Source organism: Schistocerca gregaria, chromosome 5 (assembly GCF_023897955.1).
Source record: "Schistocerca gregaria isolate iqSchGreg1 chromosome 5, iqSchGreg1.2, whole genome shotgun sequence".
In the NCBI taxonomy this organism is placed as follows: Eukaryota; Metazoa; Arthropoda; class Insecta; order Orthoptera; family Acrididae; genus Schistocerca; species Schistocerca gregaria.
The window spans coordinates 64,741,923-64,760,612 of record NC_064924.1 but is presented as its reverse complement, the minus strand read 5'-3'; the positions used below and the strand labels follow the sequence as shown (position 1 = coordinate 64,760,612).

The window sequence follows — 18,690 nt, the reverse complement described above, 5'->3', positions numbered from 1 at the left end:
AGAAAACAAAACCAGCTGATTGTTGTGTATACAATGATTCTTTAAAATTATATGTAGGGAGAATATATATTAAAGGTTTACATGCCCTGCTATCATTGTTAAAATTCACTACAAGAAAGAAAATGAAACAGCATAGCACAACATTTTCTTTCTGGCAGTTGGGTGTAAAAGAAGACCTGTACATTTTCTTTGAAAAATATGGCCTATATCTGTCTGTACGAGGGGCGTTTGAAAAGTCCATGCAAAGTCCTAGAGATGGCACCACCGGTGCATATTGAGGTCGTGTAGAGTTAGTAACATCTTTGGAAAGAACACACACCAAGCTTCAGCCATATTGGTCTGCTTCTTTGTGTTCGGCATTCTTGTGAATCAAGGAAATCGAGTGATTGTCAGAAAATGAACTAAAGAATTTCATATGGTGATTAAACATTACTTTATGAAAGGAAAAACACCTCAGGAGACTAAAGAGAAGCTTTATAAACATTACAGTGACTGCACCTTTGATTAGAAACAGTTTATAAGTGGTTTCAAAATTTTCGGAGTGGCCATATAGGCACCAGTGATACTGAATGTTCTGGTGATGGATGACAGAAAAGTTAAGGTTCATGAGATTGCTAGTGCAGTGGGAATCTCGAATGAACAGGTACATAATATTTTGCAGAAACATTTGGACATAAGAAAGCTATCTGCAAGGTGGTTTCCGCAATTGCTCACACTTGACCAAAAACGGAATCATGTGAAGTGTTGCAAGGATTATTTGCAGCTGTTCAGGAAGAATCCGCAGGACTTTAAGCATTGTTTCGTCACTGTGGATGAAACATGGATACAACAATCTAAACAATGGGTTACCAAAGGAGAATCTGTACCAAAAAAGGCGAAGACCATTCCTTTGACGGAAAGGTTATGGTGACTGTCTATTGGGATTCGCAAGAGATAATTCTTATTGACTATCTGGAAAAGGGTAAAGCTATTACAGGTGCATATTATTCATCATTATTTTACCGTTTGAAAACCGAGCTGCAAGAAAAACGCCCGCAATTGGACCATGAAAAAGTCCTTTCCCATTACGACAATGCACCAGCACACACCTCAGCAGTTGTGGTTGCAAAATCATTGGAAATAGAATTCCAACTCGTTTCACATCCCCCCCCCCCCCCCTATTCTCCAGACTTGGCTCCCCCATACTACTATTTGTTCCCCAATTTGAAGAAATGTCTGGCGGGACAATGATTTTATTCAAACGAGGAGGTGATTGCAGCAACTAATAACTATTTTGCAGACTTGGACAATTCCTATTATTCGGAAGGGATCAACAGATTAGAACAGCGTTGGACGAAGTGTATAAGTCTGAAAGGAGACTATGTCGAAAAATATATACCAAACACGTAAGTAGTTTTTCTTTTTGCACGGAATTTTGAAACACACCTCAAAAAAGTTAGTTAGTCAAGAACCTTTCAAGATTTTTGGTAACAACATCAAATGATGATTTGTCTTTATATAGTAGCAAGGATTAACAGTGAAATATCACTATAATGTTTAGTGCTATCTCTGCTTATGTCATCTAAATTTAGTAGAACAAATTAGTAAAAAAGTTACTATTTTCAAAAAAAAACTGCTGTCTCTTCAATTTTACTGGACAGGTGCTGTTTAACTGATATTAGTAGCTTAGTATTTACTTGATTACAGTGGTATTTTTCAAAGGAAGATTGTATGCCACAGTTCAGTTGAAATAGATCTTTATCATCAGCAATTGGCGAGTGAATGTAACAATTCAAAGATCCTTAAAAAGGGTTCTAAAAGATGTATGCTTATAGACTTTAAATAATATTCTTATTGCTTAATTATGCTGAATAAACACTTTATTTAAGAAGATAATTCCACAAGGCAACAAGGAGTGAAAATATGCAAAGAAAATGAACTCTCTTGTCTTAAGATGACAACAAGAGGTGCTTCTAAGGGCATAACTTGCTTAACTGAGGTTCTTGATGAGGTAGTGTTATTATGATTATTATTTTCATCATCATGATGCCAGAAAGACACATAATTAATGAACATTACAGTGTATAAAATTTGACCAAAGCTTGTCTACTTCTAGTGCATTCTTTGAAAACTACAAATGAAGTAGTTTGACACAGTCACCACTGAAGCAGATACAATTAACTGTGTGGTTTTTCTCCACAGCTGCACTTGACACTGTCTTCTTTGTCATAGCCCTATCTTGCCATATTAACCTTGGGTCTACTCACTTCAGATCTCAATCTGTTCAAGAACTTCAGTGTATATTATCCCTTGTAATAACCCGAGATTGGAATTTCATATACTCCTTTCTATTGAAGGAGAATGGGGTCCATTTCTTTCTACAGTTGTAACCTGGTTAATTCATCTGATGTTCTGAGAAGCTCCTCCTGGATTTCAGTCTGAGCACATACATTTCATGTCCAATTAATGGATAAGTTATATCCTGCTCCATTTTTGGTCATACCTTGTTTGAAATTATTTCTCTTTGAACATAACTGGAGCTTGCCAAGTGTTAGTCATGTGGTGTAGATTTTAAACAGTGTTTTATAAGTCTGCCTTTGCCATTGAGGGGTACATCCACATGTTTGATGTGACCTGAGTATTACTAAACAAAAGAAGTGTATTTGGCAGCAGAATAAATAATGTCAGTGCAGAAGTACAAATTGTTTTGGGTTGACTACCCCATTGTGAACCATCCAGTTATGTAAGGCAATTATTTTTGGTGGAAATTGTCAACTTGATGTTTGTTAAATGATTCTTGAATGTGAGAGATCTATCAAGTGTCCTTTCTAGGTACATTGGAATATCACATTGTTCCAGCTCAACCTCCTTTTTAACTTGTTACCTAACTAGAGCTGAATCAATTTTGCTCACTATGTTTCATTCATTGTATGACCATTTATATCTAATCTCTGCTAAAATTAAAGGTTATTCGAGTGTTGTGGAACCACATTTAGGGCTGTTCAACTGTCATTTGATCTGTCTCTGCTAGGGTTGGATTTGGACACTTGCTTGTGTCATCAGCAAGTGTTATAGTTTTTGATCTGCCCTTTAAAGACATTGGAAGATTGTCTCTGTAGGTTAAAAGCAAGACAGGGCCCATACCAATCCTTATGGCACTCCACATGGATGCTCCCCCATTCTGATGCTATTTTAATGCCTGAGCTAGTCTTGAAATTTATTCCAGAAATTCAGTGTAGCTGTAAAGGTACAGATGTACTACATAAAGTGGCATGTGAAAATTTGTGCCAAATTGGGATTCAAACATAGGTTTTGTACTTATCGCGAGCAGTCACCTTAGCACTTAGGCTGATTGGGCACACTCCCTGGACTGACCTAAGCTCCTGTATGTGACACAAACACATCTATTTCTTCTCATAGATTACTAATTCATTTACTTGCACTCATACACCTTGTGGTTCCCATGCAGGTTTTAGAATCAAGACAATGAGAAGTCATAGACTGTCGTAGTCATTTTTGTCACTGTCCCATTTTCACCTTATTTATATTTACATTGGACGATGAAATATAAACAAGATTTGTAAATAATAGATTTCAGCTATCAGTTGTCCTTTATAATTTTATTGGCAAATCTAGATTTGAGCTAGAAGCGAGCCATTCTCAATGCACTATCATTTTTGATCAATGCTTGTAATGCCTGTTGGTCAGGCTTCCACAGTGGGTAAAGCCTGACCGACAGGCATGCATTGATCAAAAATGATAGTGTGTTGAGAAAGGCTAGTTTCTAGCTGAAATCTAGATCTGTCAATAAAATTTATAAAGGACAACTGATAGCTGAAATCTGTTATTTACAAGTCAATATAACAGTTGCTGAGTGCAACAGTCCTCCGAATGGAAGGTAACCTGATAAACAAGATTTAGTCTGTTAATGAGTCCCTCTGCTTTCTGTTATGGAAGTAAGGTTCTGTTGCTGCAAGAGGGATTCCATGAATGCTATAACACTTTAATTTGCGAAGTACAATTCTGTGATCCACACAATCAAAGGCTTTGCAAGGTTAAAGAACAGACCAGCAGGGTTATATTTTATATTTATCTGTGATGGCTCTTCTTTTGTGAGATCTTCTATTAATTTTGGAGTGGAAAATTTTATATTGAAATGAAAGGTGGTTAACAAGTTGTGCTCATTTAAATGAGTCCGTATTCTATTAGAGGCCACTTTGTCAAAGACTTGTGGAGTGACTGGAAGAAATGACAGAGCCATATAATTAGAGGCAGCTGGTCTGCCTCCAAATTTGTAGATAGCTGTTGCTACAGCATATTTGAATGAGTCAGGAAATGCCTCCTGAGTCATTGATTGATTGTAATGTAAGATTTTAATATTCTGGTAGAAACACTATCATAGCAAGCAGAATTATTACTTTTTAGTGACGTGGTTGAACTGTATAATCTCCTTAGGTGTTGTACTTGAAACTAATGTCTCTTGGTGATGCATGCAGCATCTGCATGAGTAAATGTAACACGTCTGTGTTTGATTGTTTATCAATGGGTGTAGTGTTCGCAGTTGCTGTGAGTAAGTCATCATTGAATTTGGTGGCCATTGACTTGAAAGTATCGCCATTTATGCTGGACCTATTTTCTGGAGAACTCAGTTTCGTGTGAATGACTGGTTTTGTTTAATAATTTTCCAAATAGTATTTACCTTAGAGTGACTGGTCTTCATGGCAGACATCTTACAATGTATATCGTGGTTAAGGCAAGGCAGAGGCAGGCATTTTTATTGTGGAGTCACCAGCAGTGAGGTTTAACCATGAACGAATTTTCTCATTGTGGTTTACAGAACACTTCATATCAAACATGCATCTCGTAGGGAAATGGTAATCAGTACAATAATGGAGGTATAGTGGCAAGAAACTAGTAGTGGGAATGGGGCTGTGATGTATGAAGGCATATCATGAAGCTTCACATCTTAGTTAGTAGTTAGGGGAGTAATGTTAATGCCCAGAGATACTGCAGCTACAGTGGTCTGTTCTCTTGTGCAGTTGATGCAGACTCCCTATTCATTAAACCTATCTGGTGGCTGAATTTCTCACATGTGAATATGTCAATATCTGATATATCCAGATCTGAATCTCAGAGAGCATATGTGAAAATCAATGGAGAGATGTGCTGGGAGCCACCAGGAGTCTTTCAGACTGCTGCATTGCTCTTCTTCAGGGATGGAATTAACTGAAAATAGACCTCCCACACAATAGAGTGTATGTTTTATTGCTGTCAAGCATTCTGAACTTTTCTAATTATATTCCTTGACCACTGTTGTTTTCCTGATGCACTATTGTATTGTTATGGACTTTGGCTTATAAAATACATGCCGCCTGACTGCAGTTGAGCTTCAGTGCTTGGAGATGACAGTGGAAATGTTTTTTATAATCTGAAGGACTTTGTCTGATAGCATAGACTACTTTTAAATGTTTTTAAACGCACAACATGCCTGCCAGCCACACAGTGCCTCATCTGTACGGTGAGTGCAAGATGCAGGGTGTCCAACAAAGTAGTTAAAGATTTCAAAATTAAATATTTTGAAAACTAAGATCAGTAGATGAGGGCGACACAGTTATGTTTATTGTGAAAGCTCTAAGAATTTTATACAGAAATTTTGAAATAGTTTAAGAAGCTGCTAACAGTTGGCACTGTAATTGCAATGCATAGTATCTGTAAAAATGTGATACAGCTCAGAGCAATCACTTCCACCATTGAAAGGAATTTAGCATACTGAAGGAAGAAGTTGAAATCACTTATTTCATTGAACAACATGTTTTTTTTTCTGAAATATTGGAATACCGCAAGTTAGAACACAGTCCTACAGCAACAAAGCACAGTTTTCAGACATGATTTAATGTTCCAAAAGGTCCAGGTGTGAAAACCATTTGCAAGCTACTTGCCAAATTCTGACTGACAGACAGCATGGCTGATGATGTAGCTGGGTGTATCAGCCCCGAGCAGATTGTAGTTACTCCTGAAAATGTTGCCACTGTTTCTGGAATTATTGAGCAATATCCAAGGAAATTTGTCCGAAGAATTGTAGGAGAGACTGATGTGAAGCACTCTGGCATGCAAAATGTACTGAGAAAGAGTTTACACATTTTCCACTCAAAACCCAAAGCCACCAGGCCATACCTGTCATACCTGTACAAGCTGTGTGACAGAGGGCAGACTTTGTGAACCAGATTCTCACAATGATTGGTCATGAAGGATTTGATTTTGGCTGCATCTGGTTCATGGACAAAGCTCAGTACCAACTGAATGGAGTTGCGAAAAAACAAAACTGGGATTTTGGGGTTCCAAAAATCACCATTTATATTAAGTCAAACCACTGTATTTCCATAAAGCTACTGTTTGGGCTGCAGGATGCAGCAGATGCTTTGTTGGCCCTTTTTTTGAACATTATGTTGCACTTCCAGAACAATTCATCGCCACGCAGCTAGCGTTTGAGGACTGACCAGGCACCAAGTGGTTCATGCAAGGTGGGATCAGACCACAATCATACCAAACAGGTATTTCATTTTCTTGATAAATACTTTGGGAAAAGACTCTTTACATTGGTTTATTGCAAAGTATCTGATGCAGAAATGGATTGCCCCCGATATTCGCCCTATCTGACTCCTTGTGACTATTTTGTGTGTGTGTGTGTGGGGGGGGGGGGGGGAACTACTGTTTTGGGGGTTACCTTGAAAGACACTGTCTACCAGAACCATCCCACCAAGCTGGATGAGATTAAATCAGCAGTCTGTGTGGCAAATTTCATTGTTTGTTAGTGCTGCCTCCATACTGCAAATGGAGGCAGACATTTGGAAGAGATTGTGAGGTGACTGCAATGACTGCATGCAGAGGATGAATTTAATTATGCTTGCTGATACTGTATGAGCTGCACAACATACAGCACCAGCTGTTATCAACTTTTCAAACTATTTTGAAACTTCTGTGTAAAATTGTTACAGCTTTCACAATAAGAATACCATTTGTTGCACTTGTCTATTGATCTTAGTTTTTGAGATGTTTAATTTTAAAATCACAGACTCCTTCAGTGGTCACTCTATATCCGAATTCATATTGCTGTTATTCCATTCTGGATTTTCCATTTTTTAAATATCAATTGTTCTTAGTCCCATTTTAGTTGCAGTATTTTTTTCCCCCTCCCTGAGAATGGTGTCAAGCTTTTTAGGTCGATAAAACTCATTTTCTGTTGATGTGGGGCCATCGTGTCATCATCCAGATGCACTAAATAAAGAGAAATACGTTTCATTTATAAACTGACCACCAGAGAACAGCAAGAGATGTCAACATCAAGGATTCTGTCGAAGAAAGTTTTGATGTCGATGGGATAGTGGTATTGTTAGCTAACATCTGAAACTGACCTTTTCTAATAACAATTACCCATATTATAGTACTAGGTTTTGTGCCTTATTAATCTTTCATTTATTGCTTGCACTTTTTTGTATCACATTCCAAAGGTTGCATGAGAACTTGATATTTTTCCTCTGAGAGTTCTCTCAGGAAGACCCAATATCTGAAATTGTAACAGCATATGGCTTTTACAATACCTGGACAAAGAAGAGGTGTACCAAAACTTTGTTTATTATCCTCAACATAAATACGTTCTAAAAAAAAAAACTTCTTTACCATCACTGCTTCAGCAGTGTAACTGAAAGTTTCATAAAAAGTGAAAAATAGTTTTTCTTACATTATTTGGTAACTTTAAAAAAATCAAATTAGAAATCAAAAAGGGTTATATGTAGTATCTTCTAAATATTTTTGATATAATTATTGATACGTTTGTACATTTGTATCTTCTCCTTTAACTGGGCTGACATAGACTTTGCTACATCACCTTTATGAATGTCTATTCATAATTTTCCTATATCCACTGACAAATTATAGTGCTATTTGTTATTGCATTAATTTTGAATCTTACTCATTTTTGTAGGACTGATGCTTATTTATAGCCTCATTTTTATTGAACGGTGTGGCATGATGGTGTGTTGACATTCCACGTAGTGTGAACACACGACCCATTTGCCATTTCATGACTTGACATTCTGTTGATGTCCTGCATGAATCGGCATTTTAGGAAACCCTCTATCGTCTTTAATCATCAGCATGTTTTGGTGATAACCAAATAAGAGGATTGCCTTCAGATGTTTCCGTTGTGGTCTGCTCTTTTCCTGATTACTGAATCTCATAAAATCCAGGAGAAACAACGTCAGCAAGACAATGCAGGCAGGCTGTAAAGATGGAGCATGTCTTATTGGTAGTACTTTTATATGATGAAATCTGTGCTGTACAGGGCTTCCTGTAGAACATGCAAAGCTAATGCAGAAATCTTGATAGTGTCTGCTTGTGCTCCACATGTTATTCCTCTCAAATAGAACCCAACATTATTCTCGACAATCCCTCTTGGCTTGATACTGGGAACTGCTTCTTAGATGAGATGCTTCCAGCAAAGGTTCAAGCTCCCATTGCCTCCCTGTTGCCTCGGACTGAAAGCTCTCTGTGAGTTTTCAGCTGGTAGGATTTCAGTTGATTACTCTCACAGTATAGGTGTCAAGAACTTTCCCTCTCCATTCTGATTACCTGTCTTGGGCTTGGGGCTGTACCAATGTGGAATATAAGAGAATCCTTATGGGAAAACAAACTACAGATTCTGAACACTGGTACCACCTGCCAACTAGAGGTAACTATCACTAAAATATTATTGATAATAAACATTTCAGAATCAGATTTTGAATTGTAAGTCATTTCCAGGAGCAGACATGGATTCTGGTCTCAATTTATTGGTTATGAACTGTATACCAAAACTGAAGAAACTGTAAAAAGGTAGAAAATGATGATGCGACCTAGATAAGTTGAAAGAACAAGGGTTTATTGAGAGGTTCAGAGGAAGCATTAGGCAATGGTTCAATAGAACAGGGGTAAGGAACAAAGAAGAATACAAATGGATAGCTTTGAGAGATCAAATAGTGGAGGCAGCAGAGAATCAAATAGCTAAAAATACAAGGCCTAGTAGAAATCCTGGGATAAAATAGGAGATATTGTATGTAACTGATAAAGGAGGAAATATAAAAATGCGGCAAATGAAGCAGGTGAAAGCGAATTCATTGAGATTGATGACAAGTGTACAATGGCTAACCAGGAATGGCTTTAGGACAAATGTAAGGATATGCATTAGGGGAAATATAGATACCACCCACAGGAAAATTAAAGAGGACTTTGGAGAAAAGGGAAGCAGCTGTACAGATATCAAAAGCCAAGACGGAAAACCAATCCTAAGCAAAGAAGGGAAAGCTGAAAGATGGAAGGAGTATATAGAGGATCTGTACAAGGGAGATGAACTTGAAGGAAATATTACAGAAATGTAGAAGGACGTAGATGAATATGAGATGGGAGATGTGATACTGCAAGAAGAATATGACAGAGTGCTGAAGGACCTAAGTTGAAACAAGGCCCCCAGAGTAAATGACATACTGTCAGAACTACTGATAGCCTTGGTACAGGCAACCATGACAAAATTCTTCCATCTGGTGTGTAAGATGTATGAGACAGGCAGGATACCCTCAGACTTCAAGAATAATGTATTAATTCCAATTCCAAAGAAAGCAGATGCTGACAGGTGTGAATATTGCCAGACTATCAGTTTAATAAGTCATGGTTGCAAAATAATAACATGAAAATCTTTACAATAATGTAAAAACTGGTGATCCTAACAGACTGCATTTATCACTGTGAACATCGACATCAGTATGATTACTCTGCAATTTACAGTTATGTGCCTGGCAGAGGGTTTACCTTAAGCTGCTTCTCTACTGTTCCACTCTTGAATTTGGAAAAATGAACACTTAAATCTTTCTGTGTGAGCTCTGATTTCTCATATTTTATTATGATGATCATTTCTTCCGATGTAGGTGGGTGCCTACAAAATATTTTCACACTATGTGGAGAAAGTTGGTAAGTGAAATTTTGTGAGAAATGAAAAAAAGTGTCTGTTGTAATGACCGCCTCCCCAATTTTTGTATCATATCTGTGGCACTCTCTCCCTTATTTCGCGATAATACAAAACGCGCTGCTCTTCTTTCAACTTTTTCTATGTCCTCTGTCAATCCTACGTGATGCAGATCCCACACCGCACAGCAATACTCTAAAAAGTTATGTACAAGTGTAGTGTAAGGCAGTCTTTAGTAGACCTGTTAAATTTTCCAAGTGTTCTGCCAATAACACTTTGGTTTGCTTTCCTCACAGCATTATCTATGTGATTGTTCCAGTTTAAGTTATTCATAATTATAATCCCTAAGTATTTTGTTGAGTTTACAGGCTTTAGATTTGTGCACTTTATCATGTAACTGAAATTTAGTGGATTCTTTTTAGTGCTCATGTAGATGACTTCACACTTTTCATGATTTAGAGTCCATTCCTACTTTTTGCACCATACAGACATCTTGTCTAAATTATTTTGCAATTTATTTTTGTCATCTGATGATTTTACATGACAATAAGTGACAGCCTATATGCAAACAATATGACAGCTCACATTGTCCCCTAAATCATTTATGTTGATCAGGAACAATGTAGGGCCTGTAAACTTCCTCGGGGAACACCAGATATTACTTCTGTTTTACTTGATGACTTTCCATCAGTTATTATGAACTGTGACCTTTTTTTACAGGAAGTTACGTATCCAGTCACACAACTGAGATGATACTCTATAGCCAAGTAATTTAATTAGAAGTCACTTGTGAGGAACATTGTCACAAGTCTTCTGGAAATCCAAAAACATGGAATCAATTTGACATCACCTGTCAATAGCACTCATTTGTTAGTTGTCTTTGACAAGAACAATATTGTCTGAATCTGTGCTGACTGTGTGTTAGTAAATCATTTTCTTCGAAGTACTTCATAATGTTTGAATACAGTATATGTTCCAAAACCCTACTGCATACCAACATTACTGATATGGGTCTGTAGTTCAGCAGGTCACTCCTATTTCGTTTCTGGCGTATTGACGTGACTTGTGAAACTTTCCAGTCTTTGGGTACCGATCTTTATATGAGTGAGCCATTGTATACGATTGTTAAATATGGAGCGATTGTATCTGTATATTCTGAAAGGAACCTAACTGGTATACAACCAGGACCAGAAGCTTTTCCTTTCTTAAGTGTTTTAAGCTGTTGCACAACACCGAGAATATCTGCGTCCAAGTTACTCATGTTGGCAGTTGTGCGTGATTCTCATTCTGGAATATCTACATCATATTCTTTTATGAAGGAATTTCAGAAAACCAGGTTTTTAGTGACTTTACTTTAGTGGCACTGTCATCGATAACATCACCATCGTTACTGCACAGTGAAGGTATTGATTGTGTTGTGCCACTTTACATATGACCAGAATCTCTTAAAGTTTTATGCCTGTATTTTGAGACAGAATTTCATTGTGGGAACTATTAAAAGTATTTCACAGTGAAGTTCATGCTAAATTTTGAGCTTCTGTAAAACTTTGTCAATCCTGGGGATTTCACATTCTTGTTAATTTGGCATGCTTTTTTGTTGCTTATGCAGTAGTGTTCTGATCTGTTTTGTGTACCATGGGTGATCAATACCATGTCTTATTGATGTATGTGGTATATGTCTCTCAGCTGCCATTGATACTATTTCTTTGAATTTAAGCCACATCTGTTCTGCACTTATATAGTCAGATTGTAAGGAGTGGAGACTGTCTCGTAGTAATGCGTCAAGTGAATTCTATCTGCTTCTTAATATAGATGTATTTTGCATTTATTTTTGGTGGGTTTACATGTTACTGTGTACAATCTAGATAAAACCACCTTGTAGTCATTAATCTCTGTATCTGTCACGATGAAGGTGTCCTATATGCAGATAACCAACACAATGCAGCATGGGAAACCTAGTGGTGAGGGGGATAGCTCTCCCATAATCCCACCTCTCCGCCCTAGGAAAAAATGGTCTCTGTGAACATAATGCACACGCTGCACCATCACAGAGACAGATGTACGAATTCAGTGCCAGTTTGAAGAAATGCAGAATGTGTAATGAATATTGATTAGTAGCAAAAGATATACAGACTCTTATTTGTCATTCACACAAAACAAGTGTGTTAAAGTGCTTCAAAAGTACCAATCCATAAATATTTGTTATCTAATTCTAGAAATATTTACATTGCAACACTCCCTTTAGAGTGGCTGTTGTAAATATTATCATATCAAAGGAAAATTCAGTCACAAAAACAAATATGAGACAGAATTGCTCCCCAACAGTTACCTGTAGGAGGAGAAATGTTAGTACTTCTGATAGACACATATAAAAGTTAAAGGGACACACTACCTGTCTTTTGGAACTAACTGCTCCCTTGTTGGGGAGGAGAGCATGATATGTTGGGGAACACTGGAAAGGGTGGGCAGTCACTGAAACAGACATGCATTCAGCATGAGGGTAGGCAAAGAACATGTCTGAAAGATCTGCTCTTCCTTTTCAACTTTTCCCAACATATCCCTCTCTCCTCACTGAGAAAGTAACCATTAGTTTCGAAAGCTAGGTAGTGTATTCTTTGTATTTATTTGTATCAGTAGTGCTGTATGTTTAACCTCCTGAAAGAAAGTATTGTCCAGTAATTGTGCCTCATAATTTATTGTAAATATGAGGGTGAGGCAAATGAAAACCTAAAATTTGTAATAACAAATCGAAATTCCGTGCCATTATCCTGTAAGTTGGTAAGCGTGCTACAAACAGCGTGCAGAATGTCCTGTAGGTGGCAGCATAGTGCAGATGCACACATACCGTTGCAGTATCAGTATAAAGATGGCCACCCCACTTGCGGCTTGTACAGGGAATAGCAGTGTTCTGTTATTCAGTTTTTGCATAGTGAAGGTGTGAAACCTATTGAAATTCATCGACAAATGAAGGTTCAGTACGGTGATGTATGTTTGTCACAGCAGCAAGTCTACGAATGGAGTAGGAAGTTCGCAGATGATGTGACTTCAGTGGAAGATGCTCGTCGTCCATGTCAGGCACAACAAGTTGTGACTCCACAGAACATTGCAGCAGTTGAAGCCATAGTGTAGTAAAACCGCTGAGTGACACTGAATGACATAGGAGCATGTTTACAGATTCGTCATGAGTCTGCACACTAAATTGTGCATGATGTGCTCCAGTTTCACAGTATCTGCAAGATGTGTGCCGTGGTAGCTGACTCCTGAAATGAGAGAACGATGTGCTGATGCTTGTGAAGAACTTCTTTGGTGCTTTGAATGAGAAAGTGATGGTGTCCTTGCAAGACTCATTACTGGGGACGAAACCTGGGTTCACTTCCACCAACCGGAAATTGAAGAGAGCGAGCAAGGAATGGCGCCATTCCTCATCACCTGTCCGCAGCTCGTGGTCTTGCGGTAGTGTTCTCGCTTGCCGCGCACGGGGTTCCGGGTTCGATTCCTGGCGGGGCCAGAGATTTTTTCTGTCTCGTGATGACTAGGTGTTGTGTGTCTTTCATCATCATTTCATCCTCATCGACACGCAAGTCGCCGAAGTGGCGTCAACTCGAAAGACTTGCACCAGGTGAACGGTCTACCCGACGGGAGGCCCTAACCGCACGGCATTTTTTCATCATCACCAAAACCAAAGAAGTTTTGCACAGAACCATTAGCAGGGAAGCTTATGCTGACACTCTTTTGGGACGAAAAAGGCATCATTTTGGAGCATTACATGCCTAGAGGGACCACTGTCACCACTGCATCATACACAGATCTCCTAAAAAATCATCTGCAGCCTGCAATCAAATCAAAGCGATGTGGATTGCTGTCAGCAGGTGTCCTTATGCAACATGACAATGCAAGGCCCCACACTGCTTGTACAACAGTTGCAACAATCACAGACCTGCAATTTGAGTGTCTTCCTCATGTACCATACTCACCAGACCTTGCCCCAAGTGATTTCCGTATGTTTGAACCACTCAAAGACACAATGGGAGGAAAGAAGTTCCATTCTGATGAAGAGGGCCACCACACGGTGCATGACTGGTTGCGCGGACTACCAAAAGAATTTTTTTCTAAAAGAATTTATGCACTTTGTAAGCCATGGAGGACTTGCATTGAGCTTGGGGGAGATTATGTTGGAAAGTGATGCAGCACTTCTGTACAATAAATAATATTTTTTAAAAAAATTAACGTTTTCATTTGATTCACCTTGTGTCGTTACTTTATGAATTAAGTTATTCTTTTTTGTGAAATGCATGTAGGGATTGAATTTTGCTTACTTTCTGTTTCAGATTGAAAATAGAAGAAGTAACAAGACAGCATAAGTAACAAAGATGTCTTCACCTGGGGCGACCATTCAAGAATATTCCATACGTGTTCCTAAGAATGTTAAAAAGAATTTCAAAGTGATGAGATTTAACTCGTCAGTGAATGTAGATTTCACAAAATGGTCACAGGTCAAAATGGAAAGAGAGAACAACATGAAAGAATATAGAGGGCTAGACGAAGAACAACCAAAATTTGGTGCTGGCAGTGAATTTGGACGAGATGCGAGAGAAGAAGCTCGGCGGAGAAAATATGGAATAAATACTAAGAAATACCGTCCTGAAGATCAGCCGTGGATTCTGAAGATTGGTGGTAAAACTGGCAAAAAGTTTAGAGGGACCCGTGAAGGTGGTGTTGCAGAGAATGCTTCGTATTATGTGTTTACTCATGGTCAGGATGGTGTAATTGAAGCATTCCCAATTCAAGAATGGTACAATTTTCAACCCACACAGCGGTACAAGGCCTTGTCAGCAGAAGAAGCTGAACTAGAATTTAGCAAGCGTAACAAACAAGTGAATTACTTTTCGTTGATGTTAAGAAAGCGTCTGAGAGGAGATGAAGAAGCAGAAACTGAGGAAGGAGAAGAAGCAGGGAAATCAAAATCTAAAACAAAAGGAAAGAAAGGTGAACTTAAAATATCAGAAATGGATGACTGGATAGATTCTGATGATGAGAAAGGGTCTGAAAGTGGCGAAGAAAAAGAATCGGATGAGGAAGAAAAAGAGAAAAAGAAAAAGAAAGAAGATCCAAAGAAAAAGAAAAAGAAAGATCCTCTAGATGAAGCATTTGAGGAAAGTGATGATGGTGATGAAGAAGGCAGGGAAGTTGATTATATATCGGATTCATCAGACAGTGTTTCTGATCATGAAGCAAAAGCAAGTAAAGAACTGAAAGGTGTGGCTGAAGAAGATGCACTTAGAAAACTACTTTCATCTGGAGAAGAAGATGAAGATGAAGAAGATAAAGAAAAAGAAGAAGGCAAAGACAGTGAAGGAGAAGATAAACAGAAGGCTGAAGGTGCAGGAGGTACTAAAGAAGACAAGGAAAAGAAAAGTAAAAAGAAGAAACATGAAAAGAAAAAGAAGGATGATGGAATTGTTAATGATTCATCATCTGACATGAGTTCCGATAGTTCTGACTCTGAGACTGACAACAAGAAAAAACATAGCACCAACAAATCTCAAAAGGAACCAAGTAGTGCTGCCAGTTCACGGTCCGTGACACCCACTAAAGATACGACAGGACCAGAGAGCAATAAACGGAAGTCAACAATAGCTATTGAGCAAATGATGAATAAGAAGGCTCGGTTGGACAATTTTGCGTCTGCCTCAGTTCCTACATTGTCGTTGGGCAGTAACGATTCTGGTATTACAGAAGATGCAGTAAGGCGATATTTGATGAGGAAACCAATGACAACAACAGAGCTGTTACAGAAATTTAAGTCCAAAAAGACTGGTTTAACATCAGATCAGTTGGTCAATATCATGACACAAATTCTTAAACGTATTAATCCTGTAAAACAAACAATAAAAGGAAAAATGTACCTTTCAATAAAGGCTTAGTGATTAGCAGTGGTATTGATGGAAAATAAGGTGAATTGTTCACCATGAAAAGGAATACAGCAGTGCAGAGGAGCATGCATGAAAATGTGTGAGGAAGTTGGCAAACTCTAAGAAATAAATAAAAACAGATTTATGAGTGAGAGGTGGTATTTTTTAGAAAATATAACTTCATTGTAAGTCAGGTATAACAAACGAGATAAATTAAAAATTATTATTATTTTTTCAGTTTTTGAACTTTATTCTTATATGTGTGAGCCCTGTTGCTACTACATGAATGTGAAAATATGCAGTGACAAATTAACAAGAGCTAATCATTATTTTGTACGTACTTGACATGATGTTTTGCATAAGCTGTTACTTACAGAGAATCACATTCAAGTAGTGTATGGTTCCAGTAAACAGAGAAATGAGGTCACAAAGTATAATATATTATTCTCATCCTGTTACTTTTTAGTGCTGTGTATCATTTTTCAAAAGTCATGTGTTTATCTTTCCAGTTATTCTAGTCATTTTCTTCTGCATCTTTTGTCTTATTCCTGACACTTTCTTGTTATATGTTTATGTCATGTGCATTTGGCCCTACGATTCTTTGTTTATTGAGTTGCAGCATTTTAGATAATATGAGCTGAGTATCAATTTAAAGAAGCAGTGAATCAGATTTGGTTTAGATATTGGTGAACATGTTAAACTAAAACCTTCCACTGAGAAATAATCTTTTCATGTCAACTGTTCTATGAAAGAAGTATATCTGATGCAGCTCTCCATGCTACTATATCCTGTGCAAGCCTCTTCATCTCCAAATAACTACTGCAACCTATATCCTTCTGAATCTGCTTAGTGTAATCATCTCTTGATCTCTCTCAACGATTTTTACCCTCCATACTTCCTTCTAATACTAAACTGGTGATTCCTTGATGACTCAAAATGTGTCCCACGAAGCGATCCTTTTGACGTACTACAAATTCATTTCCTCCCCAATTTTATTCAGTACCCCCTCATTAGTTACATGATCTGCCCATCTAATCTTCAGCATTCGTCTGTAGCACCAAATTTTGTAAGCTTTTATTCTCTTCTCGTCTACAATGTTTATTGTCCATGTTTCACTTCCATACATGGCTACACTCCATACAAATACTTTCAGAAAAGACTTCCTGACACTTAAATCTATAATTGATGTTAACAAATTTCTCATCTTCAGAAATGCTTTCCTTGCCGTAGCCGTATCCTCTGTACATCGGCCAACATCAGTTATTTTGCTCCCGAAATAGCAAAACTCATTTACTACTTTAAGTGTCTCATTTTGTAATCTAATTTCCTTGTCTTCACCTGATTTAATTCGACTACCTTCCATTATCCTCATTTTGCTTTTGTCGATGTTCATCTTATATCATCTGTTCAAGACATGTCCATTCCATTCAACTGCTCTTCCATGTCCTTTGCTGTTTCTGACAGAATTACAATGTCATTAGCAAACTCAATCACTGCTTCCCTCTTGTGCCCCTCGACTCTTATAACTGCAGTCTGATTTCTGTACAAGTTGTAAATAGCCTTTCACACTCTGTATTTTACACCTGCCACCTTCAGAATTTGAGGGAGAGTTTTCCTGTGAACATTGACAAAAGCTTTTCCTAAGTCTACAAATGCTAGAAACATAGGTCTGCCTTTCCTTAACCTATTTTCTAAGCTAAGTCATAGGATCAGTATTGTCTTGCATGTTCCAACATTTCTATGGAATCCAAACTGATCCCCAAGGTCGGCTTCAGCCAGTTTTTCCATTCATTTGTAAAGAATTTGTGTTAGTATTTTGCAACCATGACATGTTAAACTGATAATTCGGTAATCTTCACACATGTCAACAACTGCTTTCTTTGGGATTGGAATTATTATTATTCTTGAAGTCTGAGGGTATTTTGCCTGTCTCGTACATCTTGCTCACCAGATGGTAGAGTTTTGCCAGGGCTGGCTCTCCTAAGGCTATCAGTAGCTCTAACAGAATGTTGTCTACCCCGGGGTCTTGTTTCGATTTAAGTCTTTCAGTGCTTTGTCAAATTCTTCTCGCAGTATTATATCTCCCTTCTCATCTTCCTCTACATCCTCTTCCATTTCCATAATATTGTTCTCCAGAACATCGCCCTTGTACAGACCCTCTATACTCCTTCCACCTTTCTGCTTTCCCTTCTTTGCTTCAGACTGGTTTTCCATCTGAGCTCTTAATATTCATACAGGTGGTTCTATTTTTTTCAAAGGTCTCTGTAATTTTCCTGTAGGCAGTATCTATCTTACCCTTAGTGACATATGCATGTACATCCTTAACATTTGTTCTCTAGCCATCCATGCTTAGCCACTTTGCACTTCCTGTCGATATTATTTTTGAGACGTTTGTATTTCGTTTTGCCTGCTTCATTTACTGTATTTTATGTTTTCTTCTTTCATCAATTACATTCAGTGTCTTTTCTGCTACCCAAGGATTTCTGCTAGCCCTCATCTTTTTACCTACTTGATACTCTGCTGCCTTCACTGTTTCATCTCTCAAAGCTACCCATTCTTCTTCTACTGTATTTCTTTCCTCTGTTCTTGGTCAAATGTTCTGTAATGCTCTCTCTGAAACTCACTACGACCTCTGGTTCTTTCAGTTAATCTAGGTCCCATCTCATTAAATTTCCACCTTTTTTCAGTTTCTTCAGTTTTAATCTATAGTTCATAACCAATAGATTGTGGTCAGTGTCCACGTCTGCCCCTGGAAATGTCTTACAATTTAAAACCTGGTTCCTAAATCTCTGTCTTACCATTATG

General features: G+C 38.0%; 1 protein-coding gene across 5 annotated transcripts in view; it reads left to right on the top strand.

The window, feature by feature from the left end:
• LOC126271875 (general transcription factor IIF subunit 1) overlaps positions 1-16,122 on the top strand; it is a 33,784-nt gene extending 17,662 nt beyond the window's left edge. For 2 of the 5 annotated variants that reach the window (XM_049974223.1, XM_049974225.1), the window contains 2 exons: positions 6,438-6,530; positions 14,302-16,122. In XM_049974223.1, coding sequence (XP_049830180.1) covers positions 14,344-15,897 — 1,554 coding nt within the window. In that variant the 5' untranslated portion in view covers positions 6,438-6,530; positions 14,302-14,343 and the 3' untranslated portion in view covers positions 15,898-16,122. Of the gene's footprint in view, positions 1-1,279; positions 1,386-6,437; positions 6,531-14,301 lie in introns of all 5 variants that reach the window. The other 3 variants (XM_049974222.1, XM_049974224.1, XM_049974226.1) reach the window with 2 other exon arrangements.
• Positions 16,123-18,690: the final 2,568 nt, after the last annotated feature.